The sequence below is a fragment of the Gopherus flavomarginatus genome, unplaced genomic scaffold, assembly GCF_025201925.1.
Source record: "Gopherus flavomarginatus isolate rGopFla2 unplaced genomic scaffold, rGopFla2.mat.asm mat_scaffold_34_arrow_ctg1, whole genome shotgun sequence".
Classification (NCBI taxonomy): domain Eukaryota; kingdom Metazoa; phylum Chordata; order Testudines; family Testudinidae; genus Gopherus; species Gopherus flavomarginatus.
Genome location: NW_026115061.1, coordinates 4395484 through 4418252, shown reverse-complemented (window position 1 = coordinate 4418252; position 22769 = coordinate 4395484). Strand labels below are relative to the sequence as shown.

Below are 22769 nucleotides of genomic sequence, written 5' to 3'. Positions count from 1 at the left end.
TCAAGGGATTTGGGTCTTGGGGTCCCCAGGGAAGGTTTTTGGGGGGACCAAAGTGCCCCAAAACACTCTAATTTTTTGGGTTGTGGCAGCAGTACCAGGTCCAAGCTGGTAACTAAGCTTGGAGGTTTTCATGCTAACCCCCATATTTTGGACGCTAAGGTCCAAATCTGGGACTAGGTTATTGACAGGAGCCTTTCAAGCCAGAAACTCACCAATACTGCTAAGAACCAGATGTATAGATTTCTGAATGTGTCTGACTGCTTTCCCATTTAACAACTCCCTTTTTCTTTCTTTCTTTTATAATAAACCTTTAGTTTAGATGCTTTCTTTAGCTTATAAACCTTTAGTTTAGATGCCAAGGATTTGTTGGCATCGTAGTATTTTGAGTAAGATCCAAACCCATACTGACCTGGTAATGTGACTGACCCCGGGATCAGAAGAACACTTTGTTTATGTGAGCAGAGTTTTTAAATAACCTCTCACTGTGCTGGACCTAGGTACTGATTGGGAGTCAGAGAACTGGAATGCAATAAAGGGGGCCATTTGATTTCTTTTTTCAATTTCTCGATAACCAGTGTGTGGGATCAGAAGCACAGTTGGTGACTGGTCGGTGAGTTTAACTTCCGTGTTAACTCTCAGTTTGGGGAGCCTCTGCTCTCCCTTTTTCAGCCTGCTTGACCTTGGCGTTTTCAGTGAGGACTAGCCCAGGCACACCAGGTCACACTAAGTATTAAAGTTAATTTAATAGAATGTTTTTTTATGACAAAGTTTTATGAAATTAACGGAACTCCTTTGTTTTCTTTCATCTGAGCAGGTTTTCCAGTTTCCAAACCTGATGTGATCTCCCAGCTGGAACAAGGGGAAGAACCATGGGTCTCAGACCTGCAGGGTTCAGAGGGAAAACAGATCCTGAGATCTCCCTGCAGAGGTGAGGAAACATTAAACCAACTGTGAGTGTGAAAGTGCCTGAAGGAAACATCTGGGATGCCCTACAAAGCCCTCTAGAGGTCTCTCAGTTCATTATTGTTGCCAGCAGGGGTCATATCCTCAAGGTAACTATAGCTCATGGCTTCCCATAGATTCTAGCAGACACCAGGCCGTAGCTTCCTCTCTTCCCCCTGAGAATTTGGATGGGATTTGAAAGCCAAATTGATCCCCTCCTCTCTCCTGTTTTGGGGAAGAGTATGGGGGAGTTCAGTTTGTGATTTTTATTTGACCTCCCTCCAGCGCTTAGTTTGTTTTGACTTTTCACTTTTCATCCCTGTTTGAGGTTTCTGTCTTTTTCACAGCAGGTGATGTAATGGCATGTGAGAAAGAGAAGCAGAATTCTCAGCAAAAAAATGTTCAGCAACTGGATAAACACAGAGCATTATTGCAAAGATCAAAAAGCAATGTGTCCAAGAGTCATGAGGAGGAAAAGTCCTGTGAGATTCAGCACAGACCAGGAAGAGAGCAAGGAAACCAGCCAGGGGTGAAAATGGGTAAACGTATTTCCTCTCAGGGAACTCAGAAGGACCTCAAGGAAACCACAACAAAGCAGGAAATCATCATTGGAAAGAGAAAAAATACATGCACAGAGTGTGGAAAAAACGTATGTGACTACTCAGCTCTTCTTAATCATCAGAGAATCCACACAGGCGACTGGCCCTATGAATGCTGTGAGTGTGGGAAAAACTTCACTTACAGATCATCCCTTTCTGTTCATCGGAGAATCCACACAGGGGAGAGGCCCTATGAATGCCGTGAGTGTGGGAAATTTTTCACATACAGATCAGGCCTTTCTAGACATGAGAGAATCCACACAGGGGACAGGCCCTACAAATGCAGTGAATGTGGGAAAACCTTCACTCAAATATCAGCCCTTTCTGTTCATCAGAGAATCCACACAGGGGAGAGGCCCTATGAATGCCGTGAGTGTGGGAAAACCTTCAATCGCAGCTCAGACCTTTTTACCCATCAGAGAATCCACACGGATGAGAGGCCCTATGAATGCCATGAGTGTGGGAAAACCTTCAATCGCAGCTCACACCTTATTACTCATCAGAGAATCCACACAGGGGAAAGGCCCTATGAATGCAACGAGTGTGGGAAAAACTTCACTAGCAGCTCAGACCTTTCTCAACATCAGAGAATCCACACAGGAGAGAGGCCCTATGAATGCCGTGAGTGTGGGAAAAACTTCACTCAGAGCTCAGCCCTTTCTCAACATCAGAGAATCCACACAGGGGAGAGGCCCTATGAATGCTGTGAGTGTGGGAAAACCTTCAATTGCAGCTCGCACCTTATTAGGCATCAGAGAATCCACACGGGGGAGAGGCCCTATGAATGCAATGAGTGTGGGAAAACCTTCAATTGCAGCTCACACCTTATTACCCATCAGAGAATCCACACAGGGGAGCGGCCATATAAATGCAGTGAGTGCGGGAAAAGCTTCACTGACAGATCAGGCCTTTCTCGACATCAGAGAATCCACACAGGGGATAGGCCCTATAAATGCTGTGAGCGTGGAAAATACTTCACTAAGAGTTCAGCCTTTTCTGAACATCAGGGAATCCACACAGGAGAGAGGCCCTATGAATGCCATGAGTGTGGGAAAACCTTCAATCACAGCTCACACCTTATTACCCATCAGAGAATCCACACAGGAGAGCGGTCCTATAAATGCAGTGTGTGCGGGAAAAACTTCACTCAGTGCTCAGCCCTTTCTCAACATCAGAGAATCCACACAGGGGACAGGTCCTATGAAAGCAGAGAATGTGGGAAAACCTCTTGGCACTCAGCCCATATTAGCCATCAGAGAATCTGCAAGGGCGATAAACACCATAAAAACCTCTAGGGCTATCAATTTTTTTTCTTTAATACTTTTCCTGATTGCCATATAATAACTTTTTAAATGTGTTTGAACTGTTTGCAGCACTGTTATCCCTCAGCTTGTCCAGATGAGTGGCCCATTTATGCCTTTTGTAGTTTGCCTTCTTTTGAGGTGGGCCCATTTGTCCTTTCTATCAACTCAATTATCCCATGAGTAGTTGGAGTGTGCCCTTCCTATGAGGAACCAGGGAGCATCACATTTATACCATTCCTCCTATTGCAAAGTTATTGTTAGAGTCACCAATGATACAGATTGTATCATTGCCAGTTGTTCTCACGTTGCTCTGGGTTGTGCTGAAGAGCAGTTATATTGGGAATTTTTCATATTATAGTTAAATAAAGAGGAGCAGAGGGAAAAGTGTCATTTCAGCCTCTGTGACACTGGGAGGAGATGGGGTGACTCAGAGATTCCCTTCTTCCCCATCACTCCAGAACTGTTACATTTTGGCTTCTCTGTGCAGAGTTTATTTTCATCACATTATATCCCTCCACTTCTCAAAGTGTTATGTGAGGAAGAGTTCTCAGCTGTCTGTGCTTGGAGACGATGCTTTGATTTCTTTAATCCTATACCAGAGTCGCTATGACTGGAAATGAAAGTGTCAAAGACCTGGAAGGGGAATTTAAATGGATCCCAAACATAGTGTGATTATTTCGCATTTAAATTCCAGGTTTCATCTATTGGTAAAGCCACTTCTGGCAAGGGGGCTATTTTGTCCCCCATTATGGGGATACTAGGATACTTACAATTTTGTAAATAATGTAACTGACTATTGAGAGAGTGCTGAGTGAAGCAGCTTTGAATGGATCAGAGGAGAATGTGATGGGAGAATCTCTTGTCCTAATTCTAAATAATCAGATGTAACCTGCTCTGGAATTTCTCTTGATGCTTTCATTGTCATGTATTCTATCTCTATGTGATGTGGGTTTCTCTCTTTCCTGAAGGCTGTTTGCTCACCCAGCTGGATATTAGTTCAGTTCAATAGGACATAGCTCAGATTTATTGGAGAATTTAAGACAAATGACCATTTCCTAAAGTCCTCATTTCTCACTTTAGCTTTGCTTTTTCCCCACCCCTACATGATGACATGGAGAAAGGTCAAGTGCAGTTCTGTCAACAGTGGAGAATTCTCTAATGTACTGCACGTGCTAACAGAGAAACAGCAGTTATTTAAAATCTCCATTCGGAAATGGTGAACAGCACCAGAACCCCAACTAACTGAAGGAAATGCATATGATCACAGTGTAGTTCAATTATTTAAGTAAGTATTTTCTCAGATGATATGAGGAGAGAATTCCACATTAAGTGATTTTTAACTTGGCAAAATGCCCATGTGTTTGGTTCCCGAAGCATTTTTGTAACCCATGCCCCACAGATCTTTCCTATTCAGAGTGCTTCCCTTCATGATGCAGATTGTCGCAACCCTAAAGTGCACGCTTAAACAAGGTCTCTTTTTGGCCAATTGTCGGCCCATAGCCATTTTGTTTTAGTAAAAGGACAAGGTGGTCTCCATTTTGGGTCAGATTCTTGTTCCTTAAAGGACAGGAAAGCCCCAAGGGGTCGTGTGCATAACCCTAGAATGTCAGGTGCACCCTGTGAGCCGTATACAGACATGTAAGCATGTCTCAAACAAAGAAGTAGTGTGCTTGCCAAGTACAGCTTCTGCTACGTAGGCGGCTCCTGCTCGGAACCTGGAAGGAGAAGGAGCTAGGGGGCCAATCTGAAACTGACATGAGTAAAAGCCCCCAGACAAAACCATGTCTCACGCCAGAATCAGGAGGAGTTCTCGTGGGTCAGCTGGAAGGTCTGATCACCCTTTCGGCCAGGGAATCTCCTCTGGATTTAGCCGGCTCGTGTTGTCTCGTATTAAACAAGACCACCTCCCCTAATTCACTGTGTAATCGGTGTTTATGCTACTGGTCGGCTGTATCTGGAGTGTGGTATGTATTTTGTAATTTCTGCAAATATTTCTGCTCTCACCTGACTGTTCCCCTGTCTCTACCTTCTCTTCTGTTTCTTGGGTTTACTTCATTCTGTGTATAAGAAAAGCGATTGGATTTTTTTTCTTTCCTATAGCTTATTTTTTGGCCTTGCTTCTTCCTTTTATGTGAAGCAGTGTAGATAAGAGTTAACACGTTGCTCTTCCTAGCCAAAGTGTACTCTATTCCTATTGTCAAAATAAATACAGTCATTTGGCTTTAAACCAACTCTGTTGTGTCCCGCTATTCCTCTCCCCTTAAATAGTCACTCAAACCTTACGTGTCACAGACACAGATGTTGAGGAAAGAGAAGTGGTATTTTTGTTCAATTTATCCTTAATAGAGGCTCAAAATGTGTATAAAATGAAATCAATGTTGGAAATCTAATAGCTGCAGAAAAATAGCTCTTTTTAAATAGAAATTCTGGCTCTGGTAATGAAGATTCTGATCTGGGCCTGTATCCAGTCCCTTGCCTGGAACTGTGTCACCAAATTAAAGAAAAACTGGGCACGTTTCCGGAAGCCATTGCTTACGACTCTGCTGAGATTTTGAGTGGTTTTGTAAAGGATTCTACTTCTGAGAAGTGTAAATTTACCCTAAAAAGGGCAAGGAAACAAAGGGCATCAGGAATGTATGTTTTTTCGGATGAGGCAAGAAAAAGGAGTAGCATTGTCCCCCTTGAGTAGCCCCTGTTCAATTCCAGGTCAGAAAGCAAAACTCTTCTGCAAGAATATCCAAAAAATATTGTTTCACTTTACTTTATAAGTACAGTTGTGTGGCAATTAAATGATGACCCTAAAATTTCATAAAAGCAAAGAACGCTGAACAAAAAAGTGTGGGAAATACTGATGTATCTGAGAAAATGGCTTGGAATGAAGGAAGACAAAAATTGATTGGTCGAGAGAACAGGCCCTGTTTCCCCCTAGTTTGGAACTTCTCTCACAACTACTGGAATAGAAAAGCTAAGCAAATGGTGTTCTATTGTTGCAAAGGAGATTGAAGTGAGGCCATTTTCTCCAGATAAAAGAAAATGGTCATGTCAGGAGTGGGATTTGAAACCACTTCTCTATGCAGAAACCAGAATACCCAAGAGAAAGGAAAAAAGAGTCTTAAAACTGGCACTTTGGACCAGTCCACAATCCTAACGCTACAAAGAATGTGACTTATCAACTCTAGTTTTCATTAATATTTGATGACACTCTTTAGGGAGGCCAAGATGGCACATCTCTTTCAACTCCTAGAGACCTTCTCCAGCACAGCTGATTTTTAGGCACACTCACCTGGACCTAAAGTTACACCTTTCTTGGAGTTCCATGAATTCTGCGGCGTTGGAAACTCCCTGCTCACATTTTAAGCGAACAAAAGATGGGTGCTGGCATTCTGAGACCCTCAAAATCCTGCCTTGGGGGCCAGACAGTTAAGCAACCAGCATCCACAACCTCTACCATGATAGCATCTTGTCTGGCAACAACTCACTTATCAATAGCTGGGGTCTGAAATCCTCATTTTTTTGTTGTTCTATCACTGTAGTCTCCACTTTCCTATTGCTTGTCTGTATAATCTCTGTCTGGTTCTGTGATTGTTTCTGCTGTATAATTAATTTGTTGGGTGTAAAGCAATTAAGGTGGTAGGGTATAACTGGTTAGATAATCATGTTACAATATGTTAGGACTGGTTAGTTTCATTTCAGTAAAATGATTGGTTAAGGTATAGCTAAGCAGAACTCCAGTTTTACTATATAGTCTGCAGTCAATCAGGAAGTAAGGGGGGGAACGGGAATGGGGGTAGGGGTAGGGGAATTGGAATTATGTTTTGCTAAGGGGGGGAATAGGAAGAGGGAATGTGAACAGGGACACAGACAAGCATCTGTGGTGTCAGAGCTGGGAAGGGGGATACTGAGGAAGGAAACTGGAATCATTGCTTGCTGGAAGTTTACCCCAATAAAAATTGAATTGTTTGCACCTCTTGAACTTCAGGTATTGCTGCTCTCAGGTCATGCGAGAAGGACCAGGGAATGGAAGGGTGATAAGATAAACCCTCTAAGAAGTATGTCTTTCAGGGTGTGAAAAACCCTGGAATCAGTATAATTAAGCTGACCTAAGCCATGGTTAACTAGTGCTAAATGAAAGGAAAGATTGTTCTGTCAATGTAGCTATAACAGGGGTGGAAAACCCCTCCCCTTACTGTAGCAACTGTCTACTCCACAGTGCTAGAGTAGTGTCACAGCAACATTTTAAGTGTAGACAGCCTCAGAGTGAGACCAGGTCTGGCTCTGTGGATGCTCAGGCACTACAAAAAGAGCAATGACAACACACTAATGCTTCCGTAGTTGGCAGGATTCAAACCTGCCTGGGGAGACCCCAATGGATTTTTAATCCATCACCTTAACCTCTCGGCCACAACTACTTGATGTATAGGTGCTTCATTACACAATGATTCTGTCCTCACTGAATTGTCAATTCAAATTGCTCAGACCAGCTCCTCCGGCACACTCACGGCTGTGCATTAGTGTAAGTGTGTCCATGGTGAACAGCAAGAGTTCCTGCCCATTTCCCTTCCGGCTGGAGCACGATGAGAGTGTGTTTGTGGTTAATGACATTGCTATAGATTGTTGTTCATTCCCCACACTGACAATTCAGACCATCCCTTTCCTATTCTAATCTCCACCAAATCATGCCAATAGCCAGGGACAGGATTTCTCCGGGGTACTCAAATCTTTCAGGGGATTGGTGCATGAACTCAGCTTTGCATCCATCCCTGATGTTTCATGGACTAACAATAGCAGCATAAAGAAAGAGATGAGCCAATATCTCACTGTCAGAGGTGAAGGTGGCCTCGTCCAGTCTGCATGACCATTGCCATTGCAGGAGAGAAGGTTTCAATGGAATCGAATGCCCTGGGTCAGAGAAGAGAGGGAGGTTTTGCTGTTCATGGATCTGTGCAAAGGAAATTGTGTCTCTGTGTGAAATTGAGGAGGAAAATGAAACGTCCACATGGTGGCCCAATGCCCTAAGGAATGTGGGCGATGGACTCCAGCTGGGAAATGATTTTACAGGATCAATGTATTGCCCTTATTAAAAGCTATGGCTAAAAGGCAGCCACTGTTGTTAGTACCTGAACCTGTGTAGGGACACCCGAGTGGGTATCAAGTCCATTGCCTTAACCAGGGGTAGCTGATTATTTTATCAAGAGCCAAATTTCTTGGTCAAGATATAGTCAATGTATAGACGCCAGAGAAAATAATACACTGACGATAAGAAGAAGAATATAGAAGTATTTTGCAGTCACTATGGGCATAACTATGATAATTGTTTCGTATTTCACCCTTTATATCTGGCACCACCTTCCTTCCCGGTGGTCTTGTAGTTTACCAAGGGTAAAACTAAACATCTCTTCAGATACCAGGGCGTGTTTTCATTCCTGCTAGCTACACAGGGATTTGATGTAGCTGCTTTCAATCCTCCGGCTCTGCCGGGACAAGTAACATTTCAGGGTGTCACTGAACTGAAGGAGGGAGATCATTTTTTGACAGGTTACGCCTCCTCTTAAAGGTGTTTGTCTGGCAGCCTTGGTTCCCAGGTCTCTCCTGAGGGAAGAAAGTTTCTGTGCAAAATACCAAAACTTTTAACAGAGCAAAAGGAAAGGCAATGGCCAATATGTACCACAACATGATTCTTTTATGTGGGATGACTCTGAACACTGACTCATCTGCCTTCTCTTGTGTTTGAAGAGATGTTTAGTTTTGCACTTTGGAACCTATAAGGCTGAAGCAATGTTATGGATGGTGACACTGCGATTGAAGGGTTATTTAAGGTTGTAAAAATTGTTAAAAACGTTGAGTTTAAACTGGAACTGCCTGTTATTAAAGGCTGGTTTCCCCATGTCAGTTCCATAAGCTCTGCTGAAAAGGCCCTGGGTTCTCTCCTGCCTCGGTGGGAACTAAAGGGAATCATCCCCTGCTGCCCTTGGCTCCAGGCTGATTTTTCTGGGGAGGGGGTGTGGAATTGATTTGTTTGCTGTTGAGAAGGGAGCCAGGCCAGTTCTCAGAGAACTCCCAGCATCTTCCCAGCCCAACCCAGGCTGCTGCCCTGTCCCAGCGTCTTCCCCTGGGGCCCTGCATGTTTGACTCTAGAGCAGGCTGGGAGCAGCAGCTGAGGCAGAGGACACCTGTGCTGGGTAGATGCTAGGAGCAGAGCACCAGAGGCCAAAACTGGCTCCCTCCTCAGCAGCAAACAATCAGTCCTTACCCGCACCCCGGGACAGCAGCCTGCAGCGAAGGGCAGTGCCAAGTGGGGGTTTCTCTTTTTCCTCTTCCTGGGGGGAGCAGGGACCTGGGGGAGTTTCTAGCAGGGCAGTTAGAATTGAATTGGGAACCAGCTTTTAATAACAGACAGCTCAAGTTCTGACTCTTTTGTTACAATTTTCTTTATAACGTAAAATAATTCAAAAGTAAAGGGGCAGGAATGATTGGAACTCTTTTCTCCTGGTCATAGAAAGAAATGGCTTTTTGGCTTTTCATGATGCAGGAGTCAGGTTCGTTCACTTCAGAATCAATGTGCACAGAAGCCTGTTATATTTCATTTCATAGGTTCTGCTGCCATCATGTGGCCATTTCCTTCCCCTCCTTTCTGTCGAAAGTGCAGAGCCCAGTTCCTGCAGGGAAAGGACATCTTTCTTCTTTCCTTCCTCAACAGCCCCCGTCCTTGGAGAGCCCTTTGCTGGGGTCTGGGTGGGGAACAGCCGTTTCTGAGGATTAATTTCACACCATATTTGGTGTTGACATATAGATTTTACAGCCAGACTAGATCACTAGGTACCTATGCTCTAACCTGATTCAGAACAGAGTGCAGAGAATTTTACCCAGTGACTCCTACACCCACCCCAAGATCTTCTGGCTGAGCGAGGAGGGTTCATTCAGAAAGTCATCGTGTTTGGGTGTAAAGGTGGGAAATGATGGGGAAATTGGCCCCTCATTCAAGTTTCAATGTTGTAACTTCTACATCTAGACCGAGGTGGCCAACCTGAGCCTGAGAAGGAGCCAGAATTTCCCAATGTAACAGCCAAACGTGCCCCTTTGTATGCAACTACCGAGTCAGTTGTGAACCTTCTTACCATTGTCATTATCCCTTTAAAATAATGATGGTGATGGACACTTGGCTGTATATCCCAATGTGCCCTGCACATCTACAGGCTGCATTAGCCAATCCAACCATTCAGCACTTGCAGATGAGCACCTCTGTATTGTCCCTGATCCTTGTACAGCTATGAAAGGCTTCTAGATGCTGATATTTTCCCCTCTTTCTAACCAGCACTAATACCAGGCCAGGCCAGGGCTGGGAAGAGAGAGAGAGCAGCAGGTTTCCCCTATAAGGTGCCACAGGGCTCTTTGCTGCTGTTACAGATACAGACTAACATGGCTACCCCTCTGATACAGGTTTCCCCTACTGTTTCCTGCTCTTTTTCTTGACTAGTTTCTCCTCTGCACCAACTTGCGCTTTTCCTATGTGAGCCTGGCTAGCTCAGTTGGTAGAGCATCAGACTCTTAATCTGAGAGTCCAAGTCCCTGGTCAGGTGATAAACTACTCACTATATCTTAAAAATCTGTTTTTCTAGCATCCTCTTTGATGTTACTTTTTCTCTTCAGGATTTTGCCTTTCCTAAGAAGGGCCTTTGTGTATGTGGGATTGAAGGGGCAACTTCCTGACATCCCCTCTGTCCTTCGAGGCTGAAGGAATAAAGGCCTCTGGGCATATAGCATGTTCCTCCCTGCACACGCGCGCGCACAGACTCTCTCTCTCTCTCTCCCCCTATGGAATGAGAATCACCTGCTGCCTTCCCCTGTCCTGCTGGATCCACAAATGACAATGCTCTTCAGCCCAGACCCATGTCCCTTCTATTCCCAATGCCCCTCAGACCCAACCCACATCCCCCTCCTATTCCCAGTGCTCCTCAATCCCAACCCACAGGCCTCTCCTCCTCATGCTGCTCCTCAGTCCCAACCCACAGCTCCCTCCTCCCCTCCAGCAGCAGGAACTTCAGACCCCCTCAGGAAGATTTTCTTGCAAGGTTTCATGTAAGAGTCTGCATGTGGGTTTTACAGTATGTTGGAAATATGTTGGATTGCTTGCCGAAATGATCACTTTTGGCTGGTGTTGGATTCCTAGTCTCCATGTTATTGGAGCAAGAGTAAAATAAAGGGTTGTTAACGTTGTTGTGTAAATTGAGGGCAGCACAACTGTGCTTGGCAGACCCCGACTGAGGGACTCACCCTCAGTTCAATAGCACTTGCTAGGCAGGGGACAGGGGTTCCAAAGCCAAGTGGGTCGGGGCCTGGATCCTAATATTAAAATTTAGGTGTTAGACCAACTTTAGGCCAGGGTGACTGTGGAGGGGTGAGTGAGTCCCTAAACAACATAGTGAGTATGGTGCCTTCTTATTTTCCCCTTTTCCACCCAGGATGGCAGATGAACTCTACAGAGGCACTTCTGGGCTTGCACTGACTAAGGACAACAGCTGTGAGTGGGGTGCAGAGAGGGGATGGCACATGTTAAAGGACTTTTGGTTGCTGGACTTATGAACTGTTGGGGGAAGGACACTGCCCAGCTTATTTAGGGGGTGGGTCTTTTCCTCGTGGTTTATGTTTATGTGTTGGGGCTGCTGACATGACTTCTGCTAACCCTGGGCTTGCATTGCAATGTAGACATACCCTGAGAGTGCAGCTATACTGTGATAAAAGCCCTGTAGCCTGGCTGGCCTGGATGATCTGATTTGGGCTCCTGGGGCTCAGGTTGTGAGGCTAAAAACTGCAGTGTAGACATTTGGGCTCAGACTGGAGCCCAGGCTTGAAGCCCCTCACCCCTCGTGGGGTCTCGGAGGCTGGGCTCAAGCCCAAGTGTGTACACTGTAATTTTATAACCCTGCAGCACAAGCCCCACAAGCCTGAATCAGCTGACCCAGAGTTTGAGAATAGTGACTTGGGTGTGTTAATGGCAGTGTAGATGTAATGCTAGGCTATGCCCACACTGCAGTGAAACACCCAGGGCTGCCCCATGCCAGCTCAGGCTCCCAGGGCTTGGGCCATGGGTGGTAAATTTGCAGTGTAGACCTCTCAGCTCAGGCTCAATACTGGGGTCTGGGACCCCACAAGGTTGGGAGGGGGATTAGCAAGCCAAAAAGATAAAATGGCAGTGGAGTATTACCCTGGACTCAATGGCATTTCTCCACTGGTCTGTCTGCTTTGGGGCAGGGATAATAACACATCCTGCTGCATTTGTTATTTCAAAGGGCAGTTTAGGATTTTCATTCTCAGACACTGGGCACAAAGCAGGACTCAACCCTCGGTGCAAACTAAAGGAGCTGCCCACTGATTCTGGCAGCCACAATGAGCCATTTGATGTGAGAGCTCAGACGTCCCCTGTCCCTGAGGGAGGGGGTCATCTGTGAGGGGTCTGGACCACTGTCCTATCAGCTCTTATCTCCCAAACTTTCAGTAACTCTATTATCAGTGGCTGTGAGCGTAATTTAAACTATAAGAAAAACCACACTGGGCTAGACCAAAGGCCCATCTAGCTCTGAATTTTGTCTTCTGACAGTAGCCAATACCAGGTACCCCAAAAGCCACACCCCCAGGCACTACTGGGAGTTGAACCCAGGATCTCCCACTTATAAGGCAAGTGTTTTAGCCAGCTAAGCCATGGTGCCTGCATGTGGCTAAAACACAGTGTATGACCACACCTGACCCCCTGCCATGTCCACCAGGACCTGACAGGCTTTGCTTGTGTTTAGATTCTGCAAAGCAGAGGAGCAGGTGAGGTTTCCCTTGCAAGCTGTGTGTGTGTGTGAATCTTTGGCCAGGTCTGCACTACAAAGTTATTTCAGCAAAATTATATTGCTCAGGCGTGTGAAAAACACACAACACTCCCTCGGTCGGCAGCTTGTGGCTGGTGTACACACTGCAATGCCATGTCTGGCGACAAAAGGGCCCTGTTTTGGTGACAAAATAAAACCACTTCGATGAGAGGCCTAGAGCTTTTTGCAGCAAACTTAAAGTGACAGAGTGCCAGTGTAGATGCTGCCGTTCATTATATAACCATAACTGGCCTCCACCAGTATCCCATAATGCCTGCCGTGAACTCGCCTGCCCTGCATTCTGCTACAGAGCCATCAGGCCCTCCCCTTAAATAGCTCCAGGAAGTTCTGAGAGCTGAGCCTGCTGCTCTGCTCTGGTAGCCAGGGGCAAATCTCTGCCGTGGATGCTGCTCTCTCCCGCCCTGCAAACACAGAGCAGGTGGCAGGAGCTTCCTTACAGTGGGGGTAGTGGGGCATTGGCATCTGAACTGTGACACCCACATGATACCCCTTCCTTCGAGGAGGCTCTTACCTTCTAAACAGGGACGGCTGTTTTCTAGTAAAATCACTACAAGGGAAGAAGAAAACTCGAAAGAGGTTCCTCCTGGCGCTCACGTCCGTGAACCCAAATACTCTCTCAGTCCTCAAAGAGAGACCTGGAGAAGGAGACTTGCTGAAGCAAAGCCACAGGGGTCTCTGAGGTTTCCCTGGTCCCTCACCCCTGTCCTGCCTTGCTGATGTCAGCATCTCTCTGTGAGGTCACCACCTCCCCACCACCTTGGACCAATAGTTTCAGGTCCTGCAAAAGGCCTTTGTGATGTCACTGCCACACCCCTCCCTTGATATGCCAATGTCCTGCCCCTGGCTAGGCGCTTTGCAGATTTGAGCTACTCCTTGTGGATCATCCCACTCAAGGAGCGTTCGTTCTAGGCAGCAAGCCGACTAGACAGGAAAACATCAGATGCTGCTCCCAATGCTACACTCAGTTTTTCAGAAATTAGTCGACTTTATGGCCAGAAAAGACCATTAGAGCATCTAATCTGACCCCCTGCATATCACAGGCTTCCTGTATGACACAAGAGCAAACACATTCCAGAAAGGCATCTAGTCTTCATTAAATGACATCAGGAGATGGTGAATCCAGCACTTCCCTTGGTAGCTTGTTCCTGTGGTGAATCATCCTCACTGTTGAATTTTTGTGCCTTAGTTGTAATATGAATTTGTCTCTTTTCACTTTTCGGCCATTGGGTCTTGTTATGCCTTTCTCTGCTCGATTAAAGAGCCCTTTAATACCCAGTCTTTTCTCTCCCTGAAAGCACTTCAACACTTCTATGAAGTCACCTTTCAATCTTCTTTTGATAAGCTAAACAGGTTGAGATCTTTCACTACTCACTGGAAGGCATTTTTCTCCAGCCCTCAGAACATTTGGTGGCTCTTTGCTGCCCCAGCAGAGCAGTTTGCAGGGACCACTGGAGTGGTTCATGGAATGGCTGGTGGAGTGGAGCGACTCAGACTCCCTGCTTCAAGAGGGGAAGTATTGCCTCCTAGAGGCACCCAGGGGGGTGATGTGTAATTGTCCCAGGTCACTGGGTGGGGGCTCGAGCCAGTTTTGTATTGTGTTATTGAAGCAGAACCCCTAGATACTGAACCCAGCCCTTGTTTCTGCCAACTCAGAGGGGCAGAAGGGTTACAGGAATTTATCACACAACCCTCCCTGTTCCCCAGAGTCCCATGGGGAGAATCTAGGGAAAGGGGAGTCATTCCTCACCTGTGCTCCCAGAAGAACTGCTAGGACTCCTTCCTGCCAGCTACTCACCCCTGGATTCACCCTCAGCTCCTGGGATCTTTCTGCTCCAAAGGCTCCAGAGGCCTGGGGTGGGGAGGGCGTCACTGCAAAGTCTGAAACACAAGGGAGGAGCAGAAAACTGAGAGGAAAGAAACAGAGAGAAAATGCCTCATCTCTCTCCCCTCCCCGTCCCAGCAAGAAATGTTACCAAGGATCAGCGTTAGGGGAAATGGTGCCCTGGGTAAAACTTAGACTTTGGCTCTTCCCCCTAGCCCCTGGATGATCCCCCTCCCCCTTTACCCCCTAGCTCCTGCACTCCCGACCCTTGCACCTCCTTCACCCCAACTCCTGCCTCCTCCTGTGCCCTAAACCCTATACTGTGTCCCCTTTGCCCTTAACTCCCATACTCCCCTCTTGTGCCACCAACCACTGCCCCCTCCTGAACCCCCTTCACCCTAACCCCTGCACCCCTCCTGTGCCCCCAGCCATTGCCTCTCTGCTAGACCCCTGCACCCTAATCCCTCCACCCCCTCCTGTGCCACCAGTCACTGCCCCTCTGCTGCACCCCCTCCTGTGCCCCCAGCCATAGCTCCTCTGCTGCACCCCCTTCACCCCTAACCCCTGCACCCCCTCCTCTGCCTCCAACCCCTGCCCCTCTCCTGCACCCCCTTCACCCCAACTTTTGCACCCTCTCCTGTGCCCCCAGCCCCTGCCCCTCTCCTGCACCCCCTTCAGCCCTAACCCCTGCACTCCCTCGTGTGTCCACAACCCCTGCCCCTCTCCTGCACCCCCTTCACCACTAACCCCTGCACCCCCTCCTGTGCCACCAGCCACTGCCCCTCTCCTGCACTCGCTTCACCCCTAACCCCTGCACCCCCTCCTGTGCCACCAGCCATTGCCCCTCTCCTACACTCGCTTCACCCCTAACCCCTGCACCGCCTCCTGTGCCCCCAACTCCTGCCCCTCTCCTGCACCCCTTTCACCCCTAACCCCTGCACCCCCTCCTGTGCCCCAACCCCTGCCCCTCTCCTGCACCCCTTCACCCCAACCCCTGCACCCCTCTCCTGTGCCCCCAACCCCTGCCCTTCTCCTGCACCCCTTCACCCCTAACCCATGCGCCCCTCCTGTGCCCCCAACCCCTGCCTCTCTCCTGCACCCCCTTCACCCCAACCCCTGCACCCCCTCCTGTGCCATCAGCCGCTGCCCCTCTCCTACACCCCCTTCACCCCTAACCCCTGCACCCCCTCCTGTGTCACCAGCCACTGCCTCTCTCCTGCACCCCCTTCACCACAACCCCTGCGCCCCCTCCTATGCCCCCAGCCACTGCCCCTCTCCTGCATCCCCTTCACCCCTAACCCTTGCGCCCCCTCCTGCACCCACATGCAGACAGTGACCTGTGTGCATGGAGCAGCTGGCATTGCACATCCCAGGGATGCTGCTCCTCCGGGCACCCTTAGGGGCTGTGGGGGAGGGGGGCGAGAAGTGAGATCATCCGAGCTCCCTGCATCCAGGTCACTTTCCTCAGCCGGGCTGCGTAAGGGGAGGGCAGAGAGCAGCAGCTTCTGATGCTCCCCTCACAGCACAGCCCAGGTGGGGAAAGTGACCAGGACGCATGGAGCACATAGTGTTGCTCCTCGCTCTCCTCAACCCTCTATAGGCCCATGGAGGAGCATTGGGGCAGGGGAGAACAGTGAGCATCTTTGCACTGCCACACGGTGCCCTTTGACCCCCTGGAACCCTGGGTGGCTGCTGGGGGCCCCCACCCCTAGTGCTGGTCAGGCTCCCCAGCACAAACAGCAGAAAACACAGGAGACCGGCCACCCACTGAGCAGTGGTAGCCTGGGCGGCTCATAATGGAGGTCGGGGGGGCTCAGCCTCCCCAAACCTTGCAGCACCAAGGGGACAGTGGGGCCCATGACTAGGGGCCCTGGCCAAATTAGGCCACCCTGCAAAAGTCTCCCCTATGTCAGCCCCAGGGCTGGAGGAGCTCCCACTCCTTGCTTGGCCCAGGGGCTGCAGCAGGGGCACAGAGCTTCTCTGGTCTCAGGGCCACAGCGGGGCAGAGGTAAAGGAGTGACAGGGTGGGGCCAGTGGGGGAAGGGGTGGAACAGAGGTGACAGTGGATGGGGCCATGGGTGGAAGGTGTGGAAGGGGGCGGAGCCACAGACAGAAATGGGGGGCAGGGTTCCGGCGCTGGGGCCCCCGCACTTGTTCTCCCTTTCCCTGGGCTTTGGCATCACTAGCCCCTGCTTAGTGAGTAGGGTTCAGTGGTCCCCAAAATGTGGGATGTGACTCCTAGGGGGACACAGAGGAAGATTGATGGGGGCACCTCAGGGCCTGAGCCAGCCCCTGTGGAGGGCAGGGAGGGAGCAGCACTCAGCCCCACTCTGTCTCAGCTCTTCCTCAACCCCATCCTCAGCCTGGGTCCCTGGCTCCCAGCCCAGCGTTGACCCCCTTATCCCTGTCCGCACCCCTCTCCCCAGCAAGCAACAGCCCCACTCCCAGTCCCGGTTCTCGACCGTGGCTTCTGAGGGGCCATAGCCATGGCTAAGAGAGCACAGTGTGAAATGTTTGGGGACCACTGGTTTAGGGTGACATCCTCAATCACTTCTCTGCAGTCCAATAAAAGCTATTCCTCACCCACCTACCCCTCCATCAGGACGCACTAGGTATGTTCTGCTGCCCTTCACTCATACAGGAAGGAGAATAACATTTCATTCCCCTCAATCCTAAAGTGATTTGTAACCCAACACCAACCCAAACTGGTCATTTTGGGGAAGCGGCCTCATCATGCTGCATAGCTAGGCAGAGTAGGTGTGTCTATGCAAACACGGTCTGTTCCTGAAGTCTTTTCCCAGCTCCTCACTAGATGTGAGGGGGGAGCTCATTCAGACCCTGCTTATGCTTAGTATTGGGAAACTCTTTAGTGTCCCTAAGACTTCCGGTCTTAGATTTCTCCTCCTGTCTCTTTTTTCACAGCTCAGATGAGGTGGCTGAGTGGTTAAGGTGATGAACTGCTAATCCATTGTGTTCTGCACGTGTCGGTTTTAATCCCATTCTTATTAGATGCATTTAGTCTTGAACCCTCTTTTATAGACAACCATCTCCCCCCTTGGTACAATAACAGACAAATAACGTTGCTTCTTGCAAACAAAAACCTTCTCAGAAACTCTGACACCCCCCCCCTTGCTTTAAATAAAATGTCTAAATCCCAGATTTCTAAAAAATTTCTCTGGTTCTGTATTTTGTAGTTTTTATCTCAAAAGGCAATGCTACCTCAAGCTGAATAAGGCAACGCTTCAAAGGAAAATGTTAGAAATGGTAGGGGAGAAATAGGAAAGGAAAAAGCCTCTTTTCTCAGGAGATACAAACTCGACTCCCTCCTGTCTCTATCACCAGTGGATTTTGCCTCCCTCCTTGTGTGCTGTAAATAAAATAAAGAGGTGACAAGGTGGTTTGGCATGAACAAAGGTAAGTGTTGTCAGGGTTAAGATACAGAAAACTGGGGGAACAGGGAAAAATGCAAACAATGAATACGATGAAACAGTGACTGGCTTTGGGAGCTTAACACTCAGGCCATAAACCCTCCCTTGGAAACTGGAAAACAATAAATGATGCCCCAACACAGAAACTTTCCCCACTGTTCAGGTGCAGTGGATCCCACGTGCCGGCGCGACGCCCAGGACCTTCCACTCTCCAGCTGATTTAGAGCCTTTGAGGAGGAGCACTGGGGAGTTCAGACGACGGTTGGGTTTCATCGCTAGCAGGGAGGCCCTCTGGGATGCTGGACACCAGGAATGCAGGGTGGCAGGAATGGGGGTGACAGGCCTCCTGTTACTCAGTCTCACGGCGGGACCGAGGGGGTTCCTCACTCTCCAGCTTGGGAGCACTGTGAAGACCCGACCGTGTACAGGTGACTCAGAGATTCCCTCCTTCCTCATCACTGCAGAACTGTTACCTTTTGTCTGAGCCAGGCAGAGTTTATCTTCATCACGTTCTATCCAGCCACTTCTCAAAGTGTCATGTGATGAAGCATTCTCCATTGTCTGTGCTTGGAGATGATGCTTTGACTTCTTTAATCCTATGTCAGAGACACTTTGAGTGGATATGAAAGTGTCAAAGACCTGGGAGAGGAATTCAAATGGATCCCAAACACATTGGGAGTTTAAATCCTAGGTTCCATCTATTGGCAAAGCCACTTCTAATAAGGTAGCTGTTTTGTCCCCCATTATGGCACAAGTTTGAAATATGGGCAGCATAGAGCCAATATTCATAACATCAACTACAAAAATGATACACATCTAGAGATAGCATCATTATAATCAGCCAATCATAACCTCTCCCTAAACCCCTTTCACGACAACCTTTCTACGGTATTGGCTACAAATATAGAACAGTGGTTGCAACGGTGATCTGTACAGTTACAGATTATGTCAATAACATCACAGGAGGTGACACAGCATCAGTGAGACTGATACTGGAATACTGCCTCCAGTTTTGATGTCCTCATTTGAAAAAGATGTTGTGAAATTGGAGCTGGGGCAGCAAAGAGCCACCAAATGTTCTGAGGGCTGGAGAAAAATACCTTCTAGTAAGCTATTGAAAGAGCTCAACCTGATTAGCTTATGAAAAGAAGATTGAAAGGTGACTTCGTTGAAGTGCCTTAATGGAGAGAAAAGATTGGGTATTTATGGGCTCTTGAGTCTAGCAGAGAAAGGCATAACAAGACCCAATGGCTGGAAGGTGAAAAGAAACAAATTATATTACAACTAAGGCACAAATAGTCAACAGCGAGGATGATTCACCACAGGAACAAGCTACCAAGGAAAGTGCTGGATTCTCCATTTCCTGATGTCATTTAATGAAGACTAGATGACTTTCTGGAATGCATTTGCCCCCAAAGTAGCTATTGTGTCATACAGGAGGCCTGTGATATGCAGGGGGTCTGATTAGATGCTCTAATCTTCTCTTCTGGCCATAAAGTCGACTAATTTCTGAAAAACTGAGTGTAGCATTGGGAGCAGCATCTGATGTCTAGCCGGCTTGCTGCCTAGAATGAATGCTCCTTGAGTGGGGTGATCCACAGGGAGTAGCTCAAACCTCCAAAGAGCCTAGCCAGGGGCAGGACATTGGCACAGCAAGGGAGGGGTGTGGCAGTGACATCACAAAGGCCTTTTGCAGGACCTTAGACTATTGGTCCAAGATGATGGGGAGGTGGTGACCTCACAGAGAGATGCTGACATCAGCCAGGCAGGACATGGGCGAGGGGCAGGGAAATCTCAGAGACCCCTGTGGCTTTGCTTCAGCAAGTCTCCTTCTCCAGGTCTCTCTTTGAGGATTGAGGGAATATTCGGGTTCACAGACGTGAGTGCCAGGAGGAACTTCTTTCGAGTTTTCTCCTTCCCTTTTAGTGATTTTACTAGAGACCAGCCATCCCTGTTTAGAAGGTAAGAGCCTCCTGGAGGTTTGAAACCTGTTCAGTCTGATTCATCTGGTGAGAGTTGAATTCTAGGCATGGAAAACACGAGCTTAAGGAGGCAGAATTTTATTCTGCACCTGAGATTTTGTCCCTTAGAATCACTGGGGACATTAGGGTTTGTCCTTTTTGTTTCACCTTTTCCTCCATCGCTCCCTCCCTCCTTTCTCTTCTTCTCTTGCTTCCTTTGTCCTTTTACCTGTTCCCCTCCCAACACCAGGAGGGAGGGGGAGAGAGAGAGAGTGTGTGTGTGTGGGTTTTTTTTGTTTTTGTTTTTTGCGGGGCAGTGCTCTGCAGCTCTCACTGTGGGAGGTCCACCCAAAAATGTGGGGCTGAACTAGTGCTCGGGCAGTGATCCCCACCAGTGACCTGGGCCATCCTTTGGGCTCTCTGGTGCAAACCCTCAGCCTCCCATCCTCAGTCTCTACCCTGATTGGCTGAGCAGGGGTTATTGACAGGGAGGAGACAGGTCTTTGTTGTTCTCTTTTAAGACCAAGTAAATAAGTCAGAACCAGTTCTATGTTTGATGAATTTTGCTGCTTCTCTGCATTAATGCTTTGGTGCATTAATGGTCTCTGTCGTGGAAAATGACCACCACCGTGTTGAGTTGATCAGACAGCCTGAGGCTCCTTTATTGATTAATCAGAGAATACATGCATATGCACGGAGCGACTTACCCCTTGCTAGGGGACCTGTCGTCTCTCCGTGCATATGCATGTATTCTCTGATTAATCAATAAAGGAGCCTCAGGCTGTCTGATCAACTCAACAGGGTGGTGGTCATTTTCCACGACAGTCTCTGAGCCGTTCATAATTCTCTCTAACATTGCAGTTCTTCTCAAACACTTGCTGAATGATTACTGTGCACTGTTGTTGGTTTGGAGCTCATCTAAGAGCACTTTACTCAGGTCATTCAATGTCTGAAATTCAAGATCTGATGGTCAGTTTGAAAATCAGGGCTCTTGTGTCCTATTCCCAACTCTGCCACTGGCTGGGTGTGTGATCTAAGACAAGTCAATTCTCCTTTCTTAGCCTTAGCTTCTCCCTTTTTCAAGCAGGGATAATAATGATCCACTCCTACCTACCTCACAGTGCATGGAGGCAGAGCCAGCTCTAGGTTTTTTGCTGCCCCAAGCAAAACAAATTTTGGCTGCCCCGACCCCAGCCCTGGGCTCCCCGCCACACGCTCCTGCTGACCGAGCCCTGGGCTTCCCCCCACCGGCAGACCCTGCCACCCCAGCCCTGGGCTCTCCCCCCACACATAATGAACTACGGGGAGGCAGAGTTGTAACTTTTCTCTTGAAGCCTTATGACCCTTTTGGGCTAGGGCTTGGAGCAAAACTAACGTATCCACTTTTGAAGCTTCCAGGGAGTCAGAAGCAAGCAACAGATCATCTACATATTGAATTAGGACAGACCCTTTTGGAAATAAGATATCATCCAGATCCTTTTTTAAGATTTGAGAAAAGATAGTAGGGGACTCAGTATAACCTTGGGGTAGTCTGGTCCAAATGTATTGAGCACCCTGATAAGTAAAAGCAAAGAGGAACTGACTATGTATATGAATGGGAATAGAAAAGAAAGCAGAACACAAATCTATTACAGAAAAATACTGGGCAGTTGGAGGTATACAAGAGAGAATAGTAGCAGGATTGGGGACCACCGGAAAAGTTGGGAGGACAGCAGCATTAATGGCATGCAAATCCTGTACGAATCGCCAGGTATTTTTCCCTGGTTTTCGTACAGGCAGAATGGGAGAATTACATTCACTTACTGTCGGGACTATGACTCCCTGTTTGAACAGAGCAGAGAGAATCGGGCGAATTCCTTCCTCAGCTTGCTGAGAAAGGGGATACTGCCGGACTCTAGGAAGAGGTTTGCTTGGATTTAAGCGAATTTTAACAGGTTGAGCAGAACAAATGCGTCCTACTTGGTTAGCATGTTCAGCCCACAGCGAGGGGGGTACCTTGCCAGTAGTTCCTGTTGCAAAAAGGAAGAACTGGGTTCGGGCTCCCGATCTGGGGCTTGATCAATTTGGAGGAGGCCTAGAACCTCATTGTGAGCCGGATCTGGGACCTCTAAAAAGACCCCGTCCGGAGAACAAAAGATAGTGCAATGGAGTTTGCATAACAAATCCTTACCTAAAAGGTTTACAGGGGAACACGGGCTGATAAGGAAAGCATGGTCAGCGGAAAGAGGACCTATAGATATAGATAAGGGAGATGACACAGGGTGGGGAATGGGAGTATTTCCTACCCCCACAGCGGTTACGACCTCAGAAGAAAGGGGTACAGTGGAGAAATCTTGTGCTCTTAAGGTAGACCTAGAAGCTCCTGTTATCAACCAAGCAAGGGGTAGGGACACCATTTATCAGGCAAGAAACAGTTGGACCAGTCTGGTCCACATAAACGAGGGGGGCAACGACGACGTTATTAGTCTCCTGGCATTCCTAATAGTTAAGGGCCGGGGTTGGTGGAGCAGGAAAAGGCAATCCCTCCTGCTTTGGGAACTGTCTAGGGGGTCGTGTAGGGCAGTCCTTAATAAGGTGTCCCTCCTTTTTACAATATCTACACTGGACTTTTCCCAATTGGGGACAATTGGCTTTCCAATGTCCCTCCTGCCCACATGAGAAGCAGGCTGTGGAGCTAGGATTAGTCAGGGGGTTATTTCCAGCAGAGGGTTGAGCTTTAGTTACAGCCTGTTTTGGTCTCCACCTGGGCCCTTTCCCAGTGGAATCTTGCATATTTTGGATTTGTAAGGCCATAAGTTTAGATTCTGTTTCATCCTTTTTTCTTTCTAACTGGCAGTGAAA

At 48.1% G+C, this 22769-nt stretch overlaps 1 protein-coding gene and 1 non-coding gene across 12 annotated transcripts in view; one reads left to right on the top strand and one right to left on the bottom strand.

Annotated features, from left to right (window-relative positions):
* LOC127042180 (zinc finger protein 436-like) overlaps positions 1-5076 on the top strand; it is a 118287-nt gene extending 113211 nt beyond the window's left edge. For 9 of the 11 annotated variants that reach the window (XM_050935798.1, XM_050935797.1, XM_050935796.1 and 6 more), the window contains 2 exons: positions 812-928; positions 1290-5076. In XM_050935798.1, coding sequence (XP_050791755.1) covers positions 812-928; positions 1290-2836 — 1664 coding nt within the window. In that variant the 3' untranslated portion in view covers positions 2837-5076. The remainder of the gene's footprint in view (positions 1-811; positions 929-1289) is intronic. The other 2 variants (XM_050935792.1, XM_050935791.1) reach the window with 2 other exon arrangements.
* A 2096-nt stretch (positions 5077-7172) lies between these two features.
* Positions 7173-7254, bottom strand: TRNAF-AAA (transfer RNA phenylalanine (anticodon AAA)). Its single transcript has one exon. It is a non-coding gene; the product is annotated as a tRNA-Phe (tRNA).
* Positions 7255-22769: the final 15515 nt, after the last annotated feature.